The 16,569-nt window shown below is 49.6% G+C and overlaps 6 protein-coding genes across 11 annotated transcripts; 5 read left to right on the forward strand and 1 right to left on the reverse strand.

The window, feature by feature from the left end:
- The first annotated feature begins 628 nt into the window (after nucleotides 1-628).
- On the forward strand, nucleotides 629-4,283 carry FOIG_03285 (uncharacterized protein). Its single transcript, XM_031201075.1, has 8 exons — nucleotides 629-1,188; nucleotides 1,248-1,451; nucleotides 1,501-1,583; nucleotides 1,648-1,827; nucleotides 1,879-1,971; nucleotides 2,024-2,180; nucleotides 2,231-2,475; nucleotides 2,531-4,283. Exons 1-8 carry the CDS (start codon nucleotides 1,047-1,049, stop codon nucleotides 4,019-4,021), a joined length of 2,595 nt encoding a protein of 864 aa, XP_031068599.1. The 5' UTR covers nucleotides 629-1,046; the 3' UTR covers nucleotides 4,022-4,283.
- Nucleotides 4,284-4,335: 52 nt separating this feature from the next.
- On the forward strand, nucleotides 4,336-6,463 carry FOIG_03286 (60S ribosomal protein L3). Of its 4 annotated transcripts, XM_031201076.1 has the most exons (5): nucleotides 4,336-4,625; nucleotides 4,690-4,775; nucleotides 4,866-5,022; nucleotides 5,075-5,748; nucleotides 5,798-6,463. In XM_031201076.1, the coding sequence occupies exons 1-5, from the start codon at nucleotides 4,620-4,622 to the stop codon at nucleotides 6,048-6,050; spliced, it is 1,176 nt and encodes a 391-aa protein (XP_031068600.1). In that variant the 5' UTR covers nucleotides 4,336-4,619; the 3' UTR covers nucleotides 6,051-6,463. The 4 variants fall into 4 exon arrangements, with proteins under 4 accessions (XP_031068600.1, XP_031068601.1, XP_031068603.1 ...); XM_031201077.1 differs by having other exon boundaries at nucleotides 4,690-5,022; XM_031201079.1 differs by having other exon boundaries at nucleotides 4,866-5,748.
- Nucleotides 6,464-6,832: 369 nt separating this feature from the next.
- Nucleotides 6,833-7,348, forward strand: FOIG_03287 (uncharacterized protein; the record flags this gene model as incomplete). The annotated part of the gene is made up of 1 exon (XM_031201080.1): nucleotides 6,833-7,348. One exon carries the CDS (start codon nucleotides 6,833-6,835, stop codon nucleotides 7,346-7,348), a length of 516 nt encoding a protein of 171 aa, XP_031068604.1.
- Nucleotides 7,349-7,560: 212 nt separating this feature from the next.
- FOIG_03288 (uncharacterized protein) lies at nucleotides 7,561-8,557 on the forward strand. Its single transcript, XM_031201081.1, has 2 exons — nucleotides 7,561-7,995; nucleotides 8,046-8,557. Exons 1-2 carry the CDS (start codon nucleotides 7,629-7,631, stop codon nucleotides 8,288-8,290), a joined length of 612 nt encoding a protein of 203 aa, XP_031068605.1. The 5' UTR covers nucleotides 7,561-7,628; the 3' UTR covers nucleotides 8,291-8,557.
- Nucleotides 8,558-9,444: 887 nt separating this feature from the next.
- Nucleotides 9,445-12,649, reverse strand: FOIG_03289 (uncharacterized protein). The gene is made up of 2 exons (XM_031201082.1): nucleotides 12,250-12,649; nucleotides 9,445-12,191 (listed from the first exon to the last, which is right to left on the reverse strand). The coding sequence occupies exon 2, from the start codon at nucleotides 11,097-11,099 to the stop codon at nucleotides 9,708-9,710; it is 1,392 nt and encodes a 463-aa protein (XP_031068606.1). The 5' UTR covers nucleotides 11,100-12,191; nucleotides 12,250-12,649; the 3' UTR covers nucleotides 9,445-9,707.
- A 281-nt stretch (nucleotides 12,650-12,930) lies between these two features.
- Nucleotides 12,931-15,770, forward strand: FOIG_03290 (DNA polymerase iota subunit). 3 transcript variants are annotated; one of them, XM_031201083.1, is made up of 3 exons: nucleotides 12,931-13,296; nucleotides 13,361-13,658; nucleotides 13,723-15,770. In XM_031201083.1, the coding sequence occupies exons 1-3, from the start codon at nucleotides 13,237-13,239 to the stop codon at nucleotides 15,060-15,062; spliced, it is 1,698 nt and encodes a 565-aa protein (XP_031068607.1). In that variant the 5' UTR covers nucleotides 12,931-13,236; the 3' UTR covers nucleotides 15,063-15,770. The 3 variants fall into 3 exon arrangements, with proteins under 3 accessions (XP_031068607.1, XP_031068609.1, XP_031068608.1); XM_031201085.1 differs by having other exon boundaries at nucleotides 13,743-15,770; XM_031201084.1 differs by having other exon boundaries at nucleotides 12,931-13,658.
- The last annotated feature ends 799 nt before the right edge of the window (nucleotides 15,771-16,569 follow it).

A 16,569-nucleotide genomic window follows, 5' to 3' on the forward strand; every position in this document is an offset into this window, starting at 1 on the left:
CCTCGTTCTTGCCATGCGTCGTGTCAACTGAAGGTTGAAGCGGAGCCTCTGTAATCCCTTGCGCAAAGCGCCACCGATCCGTAGGTCGCAGAATAGAAAGACAGGGACCTGCTCGGTGCTCCATATTTATCTCATGCTTAGTAGCTTTAGGTTACCTTTGAGCGTGCAGCTTGCAGACTTGCAGTTGCAGGGCCGGTATCAGGTCCAGTACGTACTTTACTTTAGGCGGTACGTGCCTGTAAACCGCCGCCACCGGGCAGTAGGCAGTAGGGACGTAGGGGACTAGAGAGTGAAGGCTACCTAACCATGTAGGCTAAACCAGAGTAGGTTGGCGCTGTAGGGAGGGTGTGATTTGCCGGGTACAGCATCGGAAACTGAGGTGAGGTGAAAGGTGTGAGGTGTGTGGACTGTATGTAAGCTATGAGCTAACCTAACCTAACCTAACATAAACGTGAGTGAGCCTCGAGCCTCGAGAGCGCGTGCGTTGAGTTGGATGGAGTCCCAGTAGTGTGAGTGGGTTCATATCCCCCATCCCACTCCACGCCACCGTGCGCTTAAATTGCCCGCTGGTCGTGGGTTAGGTGAGTTTGGGAACGGGTTTGCTCAGGTCCTTTCTCCCCATCCTGTACTCCTCACTTTCTTCTTCTGCAACGCATTCCATGCCCGCGAAAGGCCTCATCCGTCGCGCCTTGGATTGCCCTGTATCTTATCTCTCTCATCATCCCGCTCTCTTCTATTCCCACTTGGGCTGCCATTGACCCTCGATTTCCCTGCGTATTGTTTTCGCAGCGCTTCAGCCTTAGCCGCGGCTCTGCGTCGACATTTTGTTCAATTAACTTCGCCCTTGTTACTCGTCGGGTAGGGGCCACTATCATCAACCCATCACGAACCCTTGAGCAGGAGCAGCTTTCTGAATCACGACCGCGACTCCCCTCTCTCTCAACCCTCGTGGTATTAATTCGACTTCGCGTCTGTCGCACATCAGCTGTCAAGTCCGACCCCTGCTGTACCATAGCAACTCCATCACCAGTTTCAGTGCCGACCTAATGGCGAACCATCACGCGTCGCCGACCATGATGCAAATGCAACAGCATCAGGGCCAGGTGCCCCCGCCCCCTCCGCCGCCGCCTCAGTTTGCGCCATCACATCAGATCGCGGCCATGAATGAGGCTGTTTGGTTGCAAATAGGTTAGTGGTTGTCGCGTCGCGTTCGCAAGACAAGACGACATAGGCTGACGTATGTATAGGGAGCTATGCGGAGGTTTTGCGCAATCCAGATGAAGCCATGCACGCTTACGAGCGCGCTCTTCAGGCCAACCCCAACTCAACCCAGGCCATGAACGCAATTGGCCTCCTCTACAAGACCCGCGAAGCTTTCGAGAAGGCGCTTGAGTTCTTCCGCGCCATCGTTCAGCTTGAACCCAACAACGGCGAAGCTTGGGGAAACTTGGGTATGTTTGTTGCTATGACGCGACAACACGACGCTGACCAATTACTCAGGGCACTGTTATTTAATGACAGAAAATCTGCAAAAGGCCTACGATGCATACCAACAGGCGTTGGTTAACTTGAGAGACCCTAAGGTGAGTGATTGCACACGAGGCGGAATATTCGCATTGCTCGCAATATGCTGACAAGACAACGCAGGATCCTATGTTGTGGTATGGTATTGGTATACTGTACGATCGATATGGCAGCTACGATTACGCCGAAGAAGCGTTCTCTCAAGTTATGAACATACAGCCTGATTTCGAGAAAGCAAATGAGATCTACTTCCGACTCGGTATAATATACAAACAACAGAACAAGTGGGTTCAGAGTCTTGAGGTACGTTCTGGTCTTGTGCCCACTTTTGATGCGCGTAGCTAACCTTTGCAGTGTTTCAAATACATTGTCAATTCTCCTCCCGGTCCCTTGACGCAGGAAGACATTTGGTTCCAGATTGGTCATGTCCATGAGCAGCAGAAGGATGTAAGTGTCTTGTCATAGCAGCAAACATAGCGACATGCCTAATTTGATACAGTTCGATAGCGCTAAGGCCGCCTATCAACGTGTCCTGGACCATTCACCCAACCATGCTAAGGTTCTTCAGCAGCTTGGTTGGCTGCATCACCAGCAGAGCAACACGTATGAGAGCCAAGATAGAGCCATCCAATATTTAGAGAAGTCGGTCGGCGCAGGTATGTTATGAACGCAAAACAATTTAATACCTATTCTAACATGCGAGTAGACAATCAGGATGCCCAGAGTTGGTATCTCTTGGGCCGATGCTATATGTCGCAGCAGAAGTACCCAAAGGCTTATGAGGCTTACCAACAAGCTGTTTATAGAGATGGAAAGAACCCAACTTTCTGGTGCTCCATCGGTGTGCTTTACTATCAAATCAACCAGTACAGAGACGCACTTGACGCTTATTCTCGCGCTATCAGGCTGAATCCTTATATTTCAGAAGTTTGGTATGATCTGGGAACTTTGGTATGTTGTATCGGTCAACCCTTTTCTCCTTGGTCGTATATTGACAACTTCATAGTACGAAAGCTGCAACAACCAAATTACGGATGCTCTAGATGCTTACCAGCGTGCTGCTGAGCTTGACCCCAACAACCCCCATATCAAGGCGAGACTTCAGCTCCTTCGCTCTGGTGGTACCAATGGGGGACCTCCCCCTGCTCCTCAGCCTGCAGATGTTCACCCGCAAGCTTACCAGGCGGCTGGCCCTGTTGGACCACAATGGGGAGGATCAACTCAACAGCCGCCTGCTGCCGGTCCTCCACCACCCCCTCAAGGTCCAGGAGAGAACTGGGCGGGCAGACTGTCTAACATCAACCCTCCACCACAACCCCCCAATCCATATGAAGCCCGAGGCGAGCCTTTCCGTGGAGGACCTGCGCCACCTCTGCGACAACCTAGCCCTCAGCAAGAGCAGTTGCGCCAGCCCTATAACGATCCCAACCGAGGCGGCCCTCGCCGTGGTCAAACACCCCCTCCTCCCGGCCACCAATACTCTCAACCACCGCACGTTCCTCCACAATCCCAGGCTTCTGCTCCTGCTTCTGAGCGACGAGTCGCAAATCCTAATTGGGGTGGAGCAACACCGTCAGCATCAGCACCCCCACCCAGCAACATTAACGGCCCCAACGGTCCTAACGGCATGGCTCCCTTCCGACCTACCAACAGCCCTCGACCTGATGGCCGCCCTGTTCATGACAACCGCATGCCTTCACCAAAATCCGCATACCCTCAGCACCAGGCCCCTCCTCTGTATCCTCAACATCCTGAGATGGCTGCTCAGGGAACTGAGAATGGACCTCAAGGACCATCTGGGCCGCCAGGACCTCCTCCTCCACCTGCGGTGGCGGAGGCTGCCATGCAGAGAATGGATGACCGACCACCTTCAGTCGGCCCCAAGCGCATGCGAGAGTGGGAAGAAGAATCTGCTGCCAAAAAGCAAGCCAGTGAGGAAAACCGAGTTCGACTCGATGACATGCGTCATCGAAGACCGTCTACTCCTCCTCGTGATAACTATCGTCGTAACTCTTCCGAAATTCGACGAGCAGAGGATACTCGTCGACCTGATGAACCGCGCCGCGAGGAACCCCGCAGACCCGAATCAGCCCCTCGCCATGCCACTGAGAGCTATCATCCCTCAGAAGCAGCCCACCACCCCCCGAGCCACGCCTCTGGTCCAAGCCACTTACCACCAATGCAGCAGCCACCTACTCCGATGTCTGGCGTTGTTCACGAGAAGCCACCAGTATCTGCTACACCCAAAGAAGATCGTCCCCCAAGTCTGGAACATGCTCCGCCTCCTCCTCGCGCAGCGCCCCCTGCCGAGCCTGAAAGGGCAGCAAGAAAGATGGACGTTGATGAGGACTACGATGACAGTGGGGAAGACGAGAAGAAAGCGACTATTGTCACAAATGGCTCTGGTCCCGGCTCGGCAGCTGGAGATGCCAAGACATCCACTCCCGCGAATGCTGGTGTAAACGGAGTTTCTGGTACCGTCACAAAAGTTGAATGAATGATAATTTGACAGCTGCTTGTTATTTATGAGTTGAAGACATCTCTTATCTGTGCCGATTAGTCTGCCTTTTTGTATACCACTATTATCTGGGGCGTGGTTTCTTTTGTTTGGACGGGGAGGCTCAAGACAGAAATTCAAAACCGGGGGTTATGGTCCTTCTTGGCTACGATTTCACCGGCGAACAAGATTATTATGCACATTAATTTCCTTACTCTGATCAATAAAACTCAGTTGTATCTACGTTACTTAACAAACCGTGTTCATTCAGTGACGTTAGGCTGCAGACATTTCACGCTACCCCTACATGGACACGCTAGACCACTTTCAGAAATGATTTTGTAACGAGCGAGGTCACGTGGGGGGCAGGAGGGCTCCTTCTCGGTGTTGGAATTTAGCCCTCGAAAAATGCTCACTTCTTTCAGTGTCGGCTCGGTGAAGAAGGAAGGTGGGGTTCTGGCGGTGCACGGGCCACCCCACGAATTTCGAGCAGTTCGCTTAAAATTTCGCCCACATTTTATTTCTTTATCTCTTCTTTTCTCAGGCTTTGACAACTCAGGTTCATACTAACCCCCTCAAACCACACAGCCCGCCCAAGATGAGTGTGAGTTAAGATCTCTACGACCAAAGAAATTGCTTCAGCTTGAGCAAACTGACAATATGTGCAGCACCGAAAGTATGAGGCTCCCCGCCACGGCTCCCTGGCTTATCTGCCCAGGAAGCGCGCTGCTCGTCACCGTGGAAAGGTCAAGTCGTGAGTATTTTCTGCTGCACCAACAAGAAAAATCTTTTGGGGATCTCTCCCAGCAGAGGAAGACATTGGCTAATGCATTGGGACAAATAGCTTCCCCAAGGATGACCCCAAGAAGCCTGTCCACCTGACAGCCGCTATGGGTTACAAGGCTGGTATGACCACCATCGTTCGTGACCTCGACCGACCTGGCGCCAAGGCCAACAAGAAGGAGATTGTTGAGGCGGTTACTATCGTCGATACCCCACCTGTACGAACAATGCAGCCCGCTTGGCTATGTGCCTATGGCTAACATCTTTTAGATGATCGTTGTTGGTCTTGTGGGATACATCGAGACTCCCCGAGGCCTGCGATCCCTCACCACCGTTTGGGCCGAGCATCTGAGCGACGAGCTTAAGCGCCGATTCTACAAGAACTGGTACAAGAGCAAGAAGAAGGCTTTCACCAAGTACGCCAAGAAGCACTCCGAGAACAACGGTGCCTCCATCACCCGCGAGCTCGAGCGCATCAAGAAGTACTGCACCGTCGTCCGTGTCCTCGCCCACACTCAGATCCGAAAGACCCCTCTCAAGCAGAAGAAGGCCCACCTTATGGAGATCCAGGTCAACGGTGGTTCCATCGCCGACAAGGTCTCTTTCGGTCAGGAGCTCTTCGAGAAGCCCGTTGATATCTCCAGCATCTTCGAGCAGGATGAGATGATTGACGTCGTTGCCGTCACCAAGGGTCACGGATTCGAAGGTGTCACCGCCCGTTGGGGCACCAAGAAGCTTCCTCGCAAGACCCACAAGGGTCTCCGAAAGGTTGCTTGTATCGGTGCTTGGCATCCTTCCCACGTCCAGTGGACTGTTGCCCGTGCTGGTCAGAGGGGTTACCATCACCGAACCTCCGTCAACCACAAGATCTACCGCATTGGTAAGGGCGATGCTGACGACAACGCCGCCACTGAGATCGATGTCACCAAGAAGACCATCACTCCGTATGTTACCCAATCTTGGTATCGGCTGACAATTGCTAACACTTCATAGTCTCGGTGGTTTCGTTCGCTATGGTGAGGTCAACAACGACTTCGTCATGGTCAAGGGTTCCATCCCTGGTACCAAGAAGCGAGTCATGACTCTCCGAAAGACCATGTTCCCCCAGACCTCCCGAAGAGCCCTCGAGAAGGTCAGCCTCAAGTGGATCGACACCTCGTCCGAGTTTGGACACGGTGCTTTCCAGACCCCTGCGGAGAAGAAGCAGTACCAGGGTACCCTCAAGAAGGATCTTGCCTCCGCTTAGAGCGGCTGCTTGTTTTCTTTCTTGTCTTGACCAATTCATTGCACCGGTGTCGAGGGTTGGTTCGTTACTACTGTACGCCTTGCGTTTGGGCTGGGTTAGGTTACAACTGGCGTGGAACGTAAAAAAAAGTCCAGCCAGAAGAGGGATGGCTTTCAAAAATTCTAACGAGATTCCCAATGTTAATATGACTGTACCCTCGTTCTCCGGTGAATATGTGTTTGACTAGTGTGTGTGTGTCGCCCTCTGTAGCTGTCCAAACGAAACCATCGTGTAGAGACATGCAGATAGGTACCTATGTTATCGTATCACTAAAATTGCTTTTTTACACGCATTCACTTCCTCTCAATCATCCGTCTCGAGCTGCATTGATTCTTCATTGGCCAATTGACTTTTATTTCAAGATCTCAAGATGCCAATCTAGCAGTACATAAAGTGAGGCTAGAGACCCGCAGGCAAGAGATCACAATAAGAATGATATTCATAATAATATAAGGAAGGCATCATGCACTACGCCAAAAAACACAATAATATTAAGTCTCAGTAGATCACATAGTTGTTGCCTTAACCTTGGTTATAATTTAGACGCGCTTTATTATACTGTTTCATGTCAAGATGTATGTTTCTAGGTTTACGCTTGCATTGTGTGCAAAGTTTATTGTTCCATAGTGAAGCTCCCACTTGTGATTCACGTATACTCGACCTTGACCTTGCGCAGTGAATACTCACGAGTTGTAGACGGGAATTATTCTTTGTTTGCTCATCAGTCTGATTGATACGCAAACATGGGCAAAAAGAAGAGCAAAAACAATAGCACGGAAGCCGCCTCAAGAGCACCAGCAAATGCGCTCACTACGACCCCGACTATCGTAGCGGACCCCAAACTTGGCTACAGGATCCGAGTTCTTCTCCACGATTTCCTCAACGTTGCCAAAGATTCTCGTTCAGAGAAGCGCCTCAACTCTACAATCGACGAACACTATATCAGTGCTCCATATTTTGATGAGGGACAAGCTGCGATGGTCAAAGCAGCGATTATAGATGTTGACCTTGCCAAGCATGCTGAAGCTGCCGATACTGAAGATATCGATCGATATTTGGTCTCACAACAAGGAATGAGTTTCGAAACCGCAGTTCGAACACTTCTGGGTAGTTTCCTCGACAAACGACGTGCTAGCGGTGATGCTCGACCGTGCGGACCTCATCACTTGGCGCCTTTGCATGCCAAGTTCTTCGGTATTGATTTGGAAGAACTCAAGGAGGATAAGTTCCTAGGTCGTCTGAGGAGGGCCGGCATCTAAATCAAAGTGGTATAAGTGCACTACACTCTTAATAGAATGACCTAAATACTGACTACCTAGGTACTAGGTATCTACCTTGCCTGGGTACTAGGTAATTTTAGGATCGGACCCAACAGGTCTCTCGACATGTGCTAAGTGATGGTGCTGAACCATGGCTTGTGATTGGCCGATCTACCCCTGCTGTGAATCCCATACCTGACGTCACCCCACTCCCCAAACTTGCATCTGCATGTTGCGTTACAGCTTTCGACTTAAAGCCTGAGCTGAGATCTCTCCCCCAATGACACTTCGAACTCCTTTCAGACGCCTTGCCAACCTGAATCTTGGCTCTCTTCTTACTCGAAATCAACCCGTCCTCCCGCGAACAACTACCTCTCGACACAACACAAGACTACTCAGCAACACCAGATCCCTCAACATGTCAAACGACGACGATTACATGGCTTTCCTGAACAAGGCCAACCAAGACACCGGCGCTGGTGCCGCGACTCAAGAAAAGGCTACCTTCAAGACAAAGGACCAGGGCGCTCAAGTCCCCAAACCCATCAGTGACGTGTGCAAGAACGCCATATACACATCCGACGCAGACGAGCCCTTCCAAGAGGTTTCTCTCAAGTGGGAGGGCAAGAATGGTCTCCCCAGCGAGAGTAAGAAGTACACTCCTACCGATGAAGATGATAAACTGACATGTTGTTAGCCGAATTCGCCAAACTCATCAACCACTCCTCCCCCGACTCGGCAGACATTAGGATCCTTGATCCTCTTAACTGGGACTCTCACGGCAAATACACCGACGTCATCGAGGCTGTTCGAGAAGCCTCGCAGGGTAATGATGTTCGTGTGTATCAAGTGTCGAGAGACGCTACGAGGACCGAGTATTGGGTTGTTTCGCACGCTGACGGTAAGCTGATTGGTGCTAAGGCACTCTCTGTTGAGAGCTGAGCGCGTACCGGTGGACATGTAATGACATTTTGAGCGTTTGCTCCGAGAAATTTATGAATTAGCGTAACGAGTACGTCTGAATCTGCTGTATTTATTGACTCGTGTCAGACTTCCCGCGTGTAAAGGCATGGATGGAGCACAACTGATCCAATAGCGTGAGAATTCGGCTTGACACTTTGACCCCATGGCGCTTTTGTTGAGATATAGGTTTCAACGGCCTCTAGGATCACATACCTTTTCGTATTTTAACAGCTTCCAAGATTTCTGACCACTTTGGTTGGCTAGTCTATCCATAATGAGATATCCAAATTGCCAGTCACCGATACTCAAGCCTTTGGGCGCCAGAAGACTCGAGACCATACATCAAGGTGAGAAAATAAACTGGTCAAAGAGCAAGCTAAGCTCATCATAAACTACACTAGGATATCCTGGTACTATCTAAGCCTTTTCATCACTTAGGACTCTAGTCTGAAGTTTTCTGCAACCACTGGACAAGGTTAACATATATGACAAACTTGACCTGCTGGTACCACTGCCTTAACCACCACCGCCAGAACTCAGTTGTGGGCAAAGCTAGTGACTGACGTATACTTCCGATCCTATTTCTTGGTTGTTACTGCCTACCTTATGTAAATATCTATATTGTAATAGTACTTGCTGAGGCTTTCCTACTGATTAAAAACCGAAGCTAGGGGTAGAGATTGTGTCAAATGTCCACGCAGATACGATTGTGCACCATACAGGCGTTGCTGGATATACGGCACCATTGATCCAAATTCCCAAGAATATCCATAAAAGTATCAACAGTGTAACCTATATGAGCAGACTGAAGTCTTAATAAACCTAAACAAAAAGGTTACTTCCAGCCGGAGCAACTCAAGTTTCTAATCAAGATCAAAGCACTTTAATGATATGATCCACGGCGACCTTGTTAATCAGCTCGATTTGAAGTGCTAGATCATATTTCTAATTATTGTCAAGATCATTTGTTGTGATAGAAACCACCAATATCTCGATTTGGAGCCACCCTAGAGTGAAGTCCTTGGGTCTCTTGCACTGCATCAACACATTCCGTGACGTGGACCAACATGATAGTGTGTTAGGGCTATATGGCAATGGAAACGCACGAGGTATGGAGCTGAGCTAAGAGATAATATCATGGCAGCCACGGTCGTCAAGACGAAAACTTCGTCGCCGATACCAGATACAAATAACTTCAACAGAGCGGCAAATATTTATTTCATGTTCATTTAATGTATTCATTTCTCATAGATGCCCACTGTCGAGCTCGGTATCTTCATATGCCGATTCCTCCTTAGAATTACAGTGACAGAACTCCCGTTAATCAAATGCCCCAAGACCGCCGGTAATGCAAGAAACCCAATAACGAAACATCCATGTCTTTCCTGGAACCTATTCAATCGGTACGTAGCATATCTGGCGGCACCGGAGAATCCCTCTTTAAACCAGGACTGGAACCAAGTCTACTGAGAGTATTTTCTGGTAGCATGAGTATGACTTGGCTCTCCTCATCTTGGCGCGCGATTGGAGTCTTGATATCCAAGTCCATCTCACCAGTCATGTGCTGAGGCCTTTCTGGTACTGTAAGACAGCTGCTCGTGTCAGACATTTCGACGTCGTTATTCTCTTTCAAGATGCCGTTCAAGCTCTCAAAGTTATCCGTGTTTGGTGTCGGTGCCGTGAGAAAGGTGATGAGGGGTGCCTTAATCGCCGTCACAGGTGTCTTGATTTCTTCAACGTCTTTGGCTTTGGCAGCCTCAGCTCTCAGAGCAGCAATGGACCCTCCAATGTTCTCGTCATCACCGTCATCCTCTTGGCCAATTGTCCATACCCACCGACGCTTCTTCTCCTTTTTCTTGCGCTTTGAGATGCCCTTTGGCCCTGACGGGGAAAGGGGAGTACCTGATGCGGCCAGTCCTGTCATGCGGCGACGCATATCCTCAAAAGGCCCAGGCGTCTGTCCTCCATCTTGGATCTCGTTTGGTGTGAATGCCAAGGCTAGATCGATGGCACTCTGGGGCTGAGGGGGCACGCATGGAGGGGAGTGTGGCGAAGCCTCCTCAACGAGGAGGTCAATGTGAGATTTCGTGTACTTGTTCGTCACAATTTCCTGAGTGAGGGGGTTATTGTAGCACACTCTTCGATTTGCTCTATCTTGGAGCCGCCGTGACTGTCGCCGTGGAGACGGAGGAGGAATGGCCGTGGGTGGGGGAAGAGGCGAGTTGCGTAAAATACTGTGAAGTGATCGAGGATGTGTGTAAGGGGCCTGCAGGGTCAACTCAGCAAGAGTTTGTGGGCGAGCCAGAGCACGCTTCTCGGGTCGTAAGCTATCATTCCTGGCTGGGGCCGCGGATATATCAGCAGGGGAAAAGCTAAAGGCCTTGGTAGTGTTTGAATCTATTGGACCAGCAGACAGAGGAGGCGTGGCCGTCATTGTGCTCGGGTAGTTGATTTCCAGTCCTGGATGTGGTGAAGGAGCTGTGTCGGATGAAGGAGTCTCAGGGTATGAAGCGACATAAGGCGTAACAACTCGGTGTTTCGGGTCCTGTCGTTCCACTGGAGTTGTCAAACTGAAAGCCTGGAAAGTATTGATGGCAGTAATGGGCTCATGCTGAGATGGGGTTGCCCTTTCGATTGTGGTAACGTAGACATTGGACAACGTGTTAAAGGCAGTTGGATCCTTTGGGTCCACTGCATAACTTCTCGACGACCTGGTGGCCGGACTACATGCTGTCTTGATCTGAAGTGAAAGTCGGGGCTTCTTGGGCGGAGCTTGAGAAGATGCCATGGTGCTAGATGTAGTTGTAGTTGATAGGTAGATCAAGAAGGCTGCTATGCCGGAGTACACAAGAGATGAGCTGCCGGATTGCCTTCGTTGAGTTGCAGGTGACTGTGTCTATCAACCAACAGACAAGCAACCAACGTCCAACAGGCCTAGGCGGAGACGCTGTTACCGAGAGGCCGGAACCGACAGGGATTATAAAAACGTTGCAATGTCAAAAACGCAGAAACAACGCGAACAAACAGCGAGAAACGAGGACATTGCATCTATATAGGATGATAGACAGTGAGACATGCGTCTCACTGGATCTTGGGTGGGCGGGGAGACATAACCAGGGCTTTCATCTGCTCTTTGACCCAGTCCTGACACCCAAACAAGCGCCACTAGGCATGCATGCAGTGTGATAAGCCTTCCATGACCTAGACGCGGAAATATCGGGGGGTTTAGAAGGATTCAGCCCTGGGAGACTCTGACCTGCCAAAAGCGTAGCAAGTTGACGAGGATGTCATTGGCGGGTGCTGTGGTTGGTTCGCCAGAGCAACTTGGTGGGAAGCGTTAGAGGCGCAAGCGCCGAAGTTGAATGTATGATCCTAGTGAGCTTCAATCATGTCCAATCACGCGGCTAACAAGTCGGCTCTTTCACTCGCGCTGGCGTCTATGCAAGAGGGTTTCCAATGTCCCCTCCCTTAGACGACATGGCGCCTTGGCGTGGAGGAGTTGAGAAGAGAATGACTGGTCATTTGCGTTATCGCCATGTTTTTGAGAACTTCTTTTGCATGTATAATCAAAAACGATCCTTCCCAAGTGTGTGTCTAAGGAGTTTTCGAAAAGTCGGTATGATCCTTCGACGAGAACAAATACCCAACTGCGGCGGGGTGATGCTCAGCCATGTTCTAAGCCATGATTTTGACAAGCCTTGCCCCTGTTTTCAAAGCTTCGGCCATCTTTGTTGAAATTGCACTTGTTGAGTTAGGGCTGACACAAAAGCGCTGACAGTCTTCAAACAAACAATAACGATGCGATGAGAAGAATGATGATTGACAACAACTAAAGTCCAGAAACGATTAACAAGTGCGGTAAATGCAAGTCTTTCAAAGCCTAGAGTCGACGCCATTAGCTGGGCCAGACAACCTTCTTTTGCAAATCGAGTATATACCTGGGCGGCTACAGCGCAACTGTGGATGGCCGAAACTGCGTAGTAGTGTACGTCCGGACAAGGATCAAAGCGGGGGACTAGAGTCAGACTCGCTTGAGTTGAGAAGGATCGGAAACAGCTGAAGAAGTGGCTGGATCGTACGGACAAGATGCTGATTTCCCCTGCGAGATTGTGACTGTTTATCCAACCGAGCATCGAGTCTACCCACTCGTCAAAAGCAGGGATAAGGTGTTGGTGTTTGCAGTACTCCTGAGAATGACCGACATAGGTAGCTTCCAGCATGTCACATAATGGGTACCGCATCCGTAATTCTCATAACGTCATCCTTTGGAAATTGATTTCTACCGCTTCATTGGAACGAATGAAGTAGAAGTATTAGCTTATTCGCTGCGGACACGAACATGAGGGTATCATGTGTCGGGAGCGAGAGTAGCCTGAAGCAAGATTATAGATATCGCGTCTATTCCTGCACCAGATCAGATTCGAAAAACAAGACCTGTTTTGTTCTTCGGGCGATTAAGTCCAGGGTGATTCATTTCATCAAGAAACCCAATCGTTGTTTGCTGATACAGGTAACTTTGATGATGCAGGGCGTGGTGTAAGTCACATCCATAGAAATGGAGGTGCGGACGCATCGACGCCTCAGGCATGGACAGACCCAGCGCCCTGCATACCCAAGGGACCTTGGTACCTAGGTAGAAGGCAACAGCACTAACTTGCAGGCACACCGTGAATGAGCACCCGAACTGATGGTGCGTTCCCAGAATTTCATGCCCAGAATTGATTTCATGTGCAGACTCTTCCATTGCACGCAGTTTCATTATTTGAATTCACAAGATCGCGGATTCAGACCGACTCTTTGAACAAGGCCTGAATATTGAGTTGCATTTCACTCTCGACAACTTCCATCCGTCCGCTCGCACATGAAACTTGAGCCCATGTTCCTCCCCAATCCTTCGCCCATCAGGTTGGCAGCCATAATCAAGGATGGAGCCGCCGAGGAAGAAGAGACCTAAAAGGAATGACGCTCGAATTATCTTGCAATTCGTGCGTTCCAGCCACCAAGCTCCAATCATAACCTTGGTCGTTGCTAACTGGCTGGACTGTATAGGACTACGACTGTTTCTATGCACAAGTCTTTGAAAACAAGGACGCAAAGCTCAAGAAATTGCCATTGGGCGTCAAGCAAAAGAATTGTCTAGCGACCTGCAACTACAATGCTCGGGCTCGCGGTCTCACAAAGCTTATGTCCGTCTCTGAAGCGAAAAGATTGTGCCCAGAGCTTGTCCTCGTCGACGGCGAGGACCTTACGCCATTCCGTGATATGAGCAAGACCCTATTCAACTTCTTTAAAACCTTTTCGTGGAATCACAAAGTTGAACGTCTGGGATTTGATGAGGTGTTCATGGGTATGTTGTCATCTCGCAACCTAAACAAATTATAGCGTTGGCTAAGACCACAATGTTCTCGCAGACGTAACTGATATCATTGAGTACAACCTATCCTGCCTCAACCGAGCATCCTTGGAAGAGTCTTTCTTTTGCCTTTCCAAAAGTGATCCTGAACGAGGATTTCACTGCGATGTGACGAGCATTGCCGGATGTGTTGAAGGCCTAGCCATTTCCACCCCTGACCTAAACAACCCAGCCTATATGCGCCTCATGTTGGGATCGCATTTTGCCCAGTTCCTACGAAAACAGGTGGAAGAAAAATATGGGTTTACATCCACTTGCGGGATCTCAACTAACAAGATGCTCAGCAAACTCGTCGGCAGCAAGAATAAGCCTAGAAACCAAACGACACTAATGGCTATTACCGAAGACGAGGTGATCGCCTTCGTAGACACCCACAAATTGCGAAGAATTCCCGGGCTAGGGTTTAAAACTGTTCAGGTACTGGGTACTCAGGCTGGTGCTGACATGAGTAAAGGTGTATCCGAGATTCCAGAGTTGAGTGACAATCCTGTGACAGTTGCCGATGTCCGCCTCCACCCTGACATCTCGCCCGGAGCAATAGAAAAGCTACTTACAGGGCCCGGGTCAGAGAAAGGGGTAGGTGTACGAATCTGGAGCTTGCTACATGGAGTCGATCCAACTGCTGTTAAGGAAGCCAGCGATGTGCCAACCCAGATTAGTATCGAAGATACCTATAAGGGCTTAGATACTCTGGCACACATAACAGAAGAGCTACACAAGCTATCATGCTCACTCATTCGAAGAATGAGGACAGACCTTCTCGTACCTGACGATGGGGCAGACACTCCAGGGGCACAAAAATGGATTGCCCGACCAAAGACATTGCGATTAGCGCTCAGGACATGGGCGTATCTGCACTCAGCGCAAGGTCAGAATTACAGTCGCGTCTCTCGATCTGGGTCCCTACCGCATTTTATCTTTGATTCCAAAGATGACATAGCTCATATTGCGGAACGGCTTGTTAGTGAAGCCCTGTTGCCACTGCTCCGGCGTCTGTCCCCGGAAAAGGGACAGCGATGGAATCTACAGATGCTCAATATCTGCGTGGCAAACATGGTTGTTGGTGCAGCGGATGACAAGACGGGAGCAGGCAGGGACATATCTGTCATGTTTAAACGTCAAGACGAAGTGCTGAAGCCCTTTCAAGTGATGCAAGACAAGCATGTTGCACAGAGTGAGGAAATTACACAAACGGTGCCAGAAGGCGACGGTGAAGACGAAGAAGACAATGACTGGGACATGGGTGACAATGCATTATGTCCTCTTTGTGGTCATTGTATTCCTTTGTTCGCTGTGTCGGCGCATCAGAGATATCATGAAATGGAAGGGTCTGAATAGGTATGCAGTGTGCCGTGTGCTTTGACCATGATCTTTCCCAGGCACAAGTATGGTCTGTTCTTTGCTTCTTTACTTCTTTGCTTCTATGCTTTCCCCACTCGTACTATTAAAGCTTTGAAAGGCGCCAAAAGGAAATAGATGTGATATTCTTACACAAAGTTTCCAGTTGCAGCGCATCGATTTTGCAGCTATCACGCGGCCTGCCTCATGCTCACCGATGGCTCGACCGAAATACGGTAACACAACCCTCTGATTTGTACATCGATTAGCCACGATACACCGGGCAGTGAAGCCGAAGGGCTTTGCGTCACACTAGTAGCTCGATTGTTTTGAGATGCTCGATTGAATGACAATGTGGCGGGTATACTTGATCATTACAATATTGACCTGGAGCCAGGCTCAAAACGTCCACTTTTATATATATCCGCACTCTTAGTTCAGCGAATGCTAGGGTCGATCATGTCTCTCACTAAGACATCTTCTTGTCGATTAACAGCCCAATAGGTTCTGAACAACCTCCGTCCGGGTTGCGAGTAACACAACGTTGCGGAGTTGCAGCCCCCTTCATACAGAGGTCAAAGTATCTTTTGTTGTGCGGTGATAGTATTGATGAAAAGTTTGTTGGAAAGACTCAGGATAGAATGAATTATTATAATAGAAGATGACAGTAATAATCAAAGTGTAAAAGATGTCGAGTTTCACTGACCTGACCAGAAAGATGCAGCTGCATGAGGCACGTAACGAAGTGAAGCGATCCGGGTCCATATCTTTCTGTCTACCAATGCATACACTTATAGGTACTAGAGAAGCAGGTGCACGCAGTGAGCCGAATGACCCCATACACATCGTACATTGTGACACTGCTGTACCGTACCCGCGTTTGCCCCCCCGTCTGCGGGAGTTGGGTACCTAGGCGAGCTTTTCGAGGCAATGGTGGTATATAGATATGGAGTGGTTTATCGAACTGGCACTGGTAGCGACCAGTAACATTCGGCTGCCAGCTGGCGACACTGTCAAAGCCTCTGGCGAAGCATCATCCTGAAGGTGCACCGCATTCACTCCTGCCTTCCCTGACTTTGTCACCTCGTCGCCTCCCTTCCCACTTTCCTCTATATTTTACTTCCTTTCACAGGTAACTCCTTCCATTCACTTCTTCCTCGCTGTAACCGCGTTGTAAACATGCAAAGCAAGAAATCTACTGCGGAAACCACGCGACTGTATCCGTATCTTCCCTTGCGCTTGGCATGTTGCCTTCTCTTCTTCTTTGTGTCTGTGTTCTATTCTCATCCGACCATTCTTTGTTTGTAACTTCACTTTCGTCGTTACCACCGACTACTTCTGGTGCTGTTGTTCGCTCGGCTTTGCTATACCAACTGCATCGAGCCGGCCACCTGTTTACGACTTCTGTTTGACTGACTATACGCTTTCCATGATTGAGATGCCCAGCGCGAGACACATTTCGGTCTAAGAAGAAACCAAACCCCAGGTATTTGTTGTGTTGGTATCG

The sequence above is a fragment of the Fusarium odoratissimum genome (assembly GCF_000260195.1).
Source record: "Fusarium odoratissimum NRRL 54006 unplaced genomic scaffold supercont1.4, whole genome shotgun sequence".
Classification (NCBI taxonomy): Eukaryota; Fungi; Ascomycota; class Sordariomycetes; order Hypocreales; family Nectriaceae; genus Fusarium; species Fusarium odoratissimum.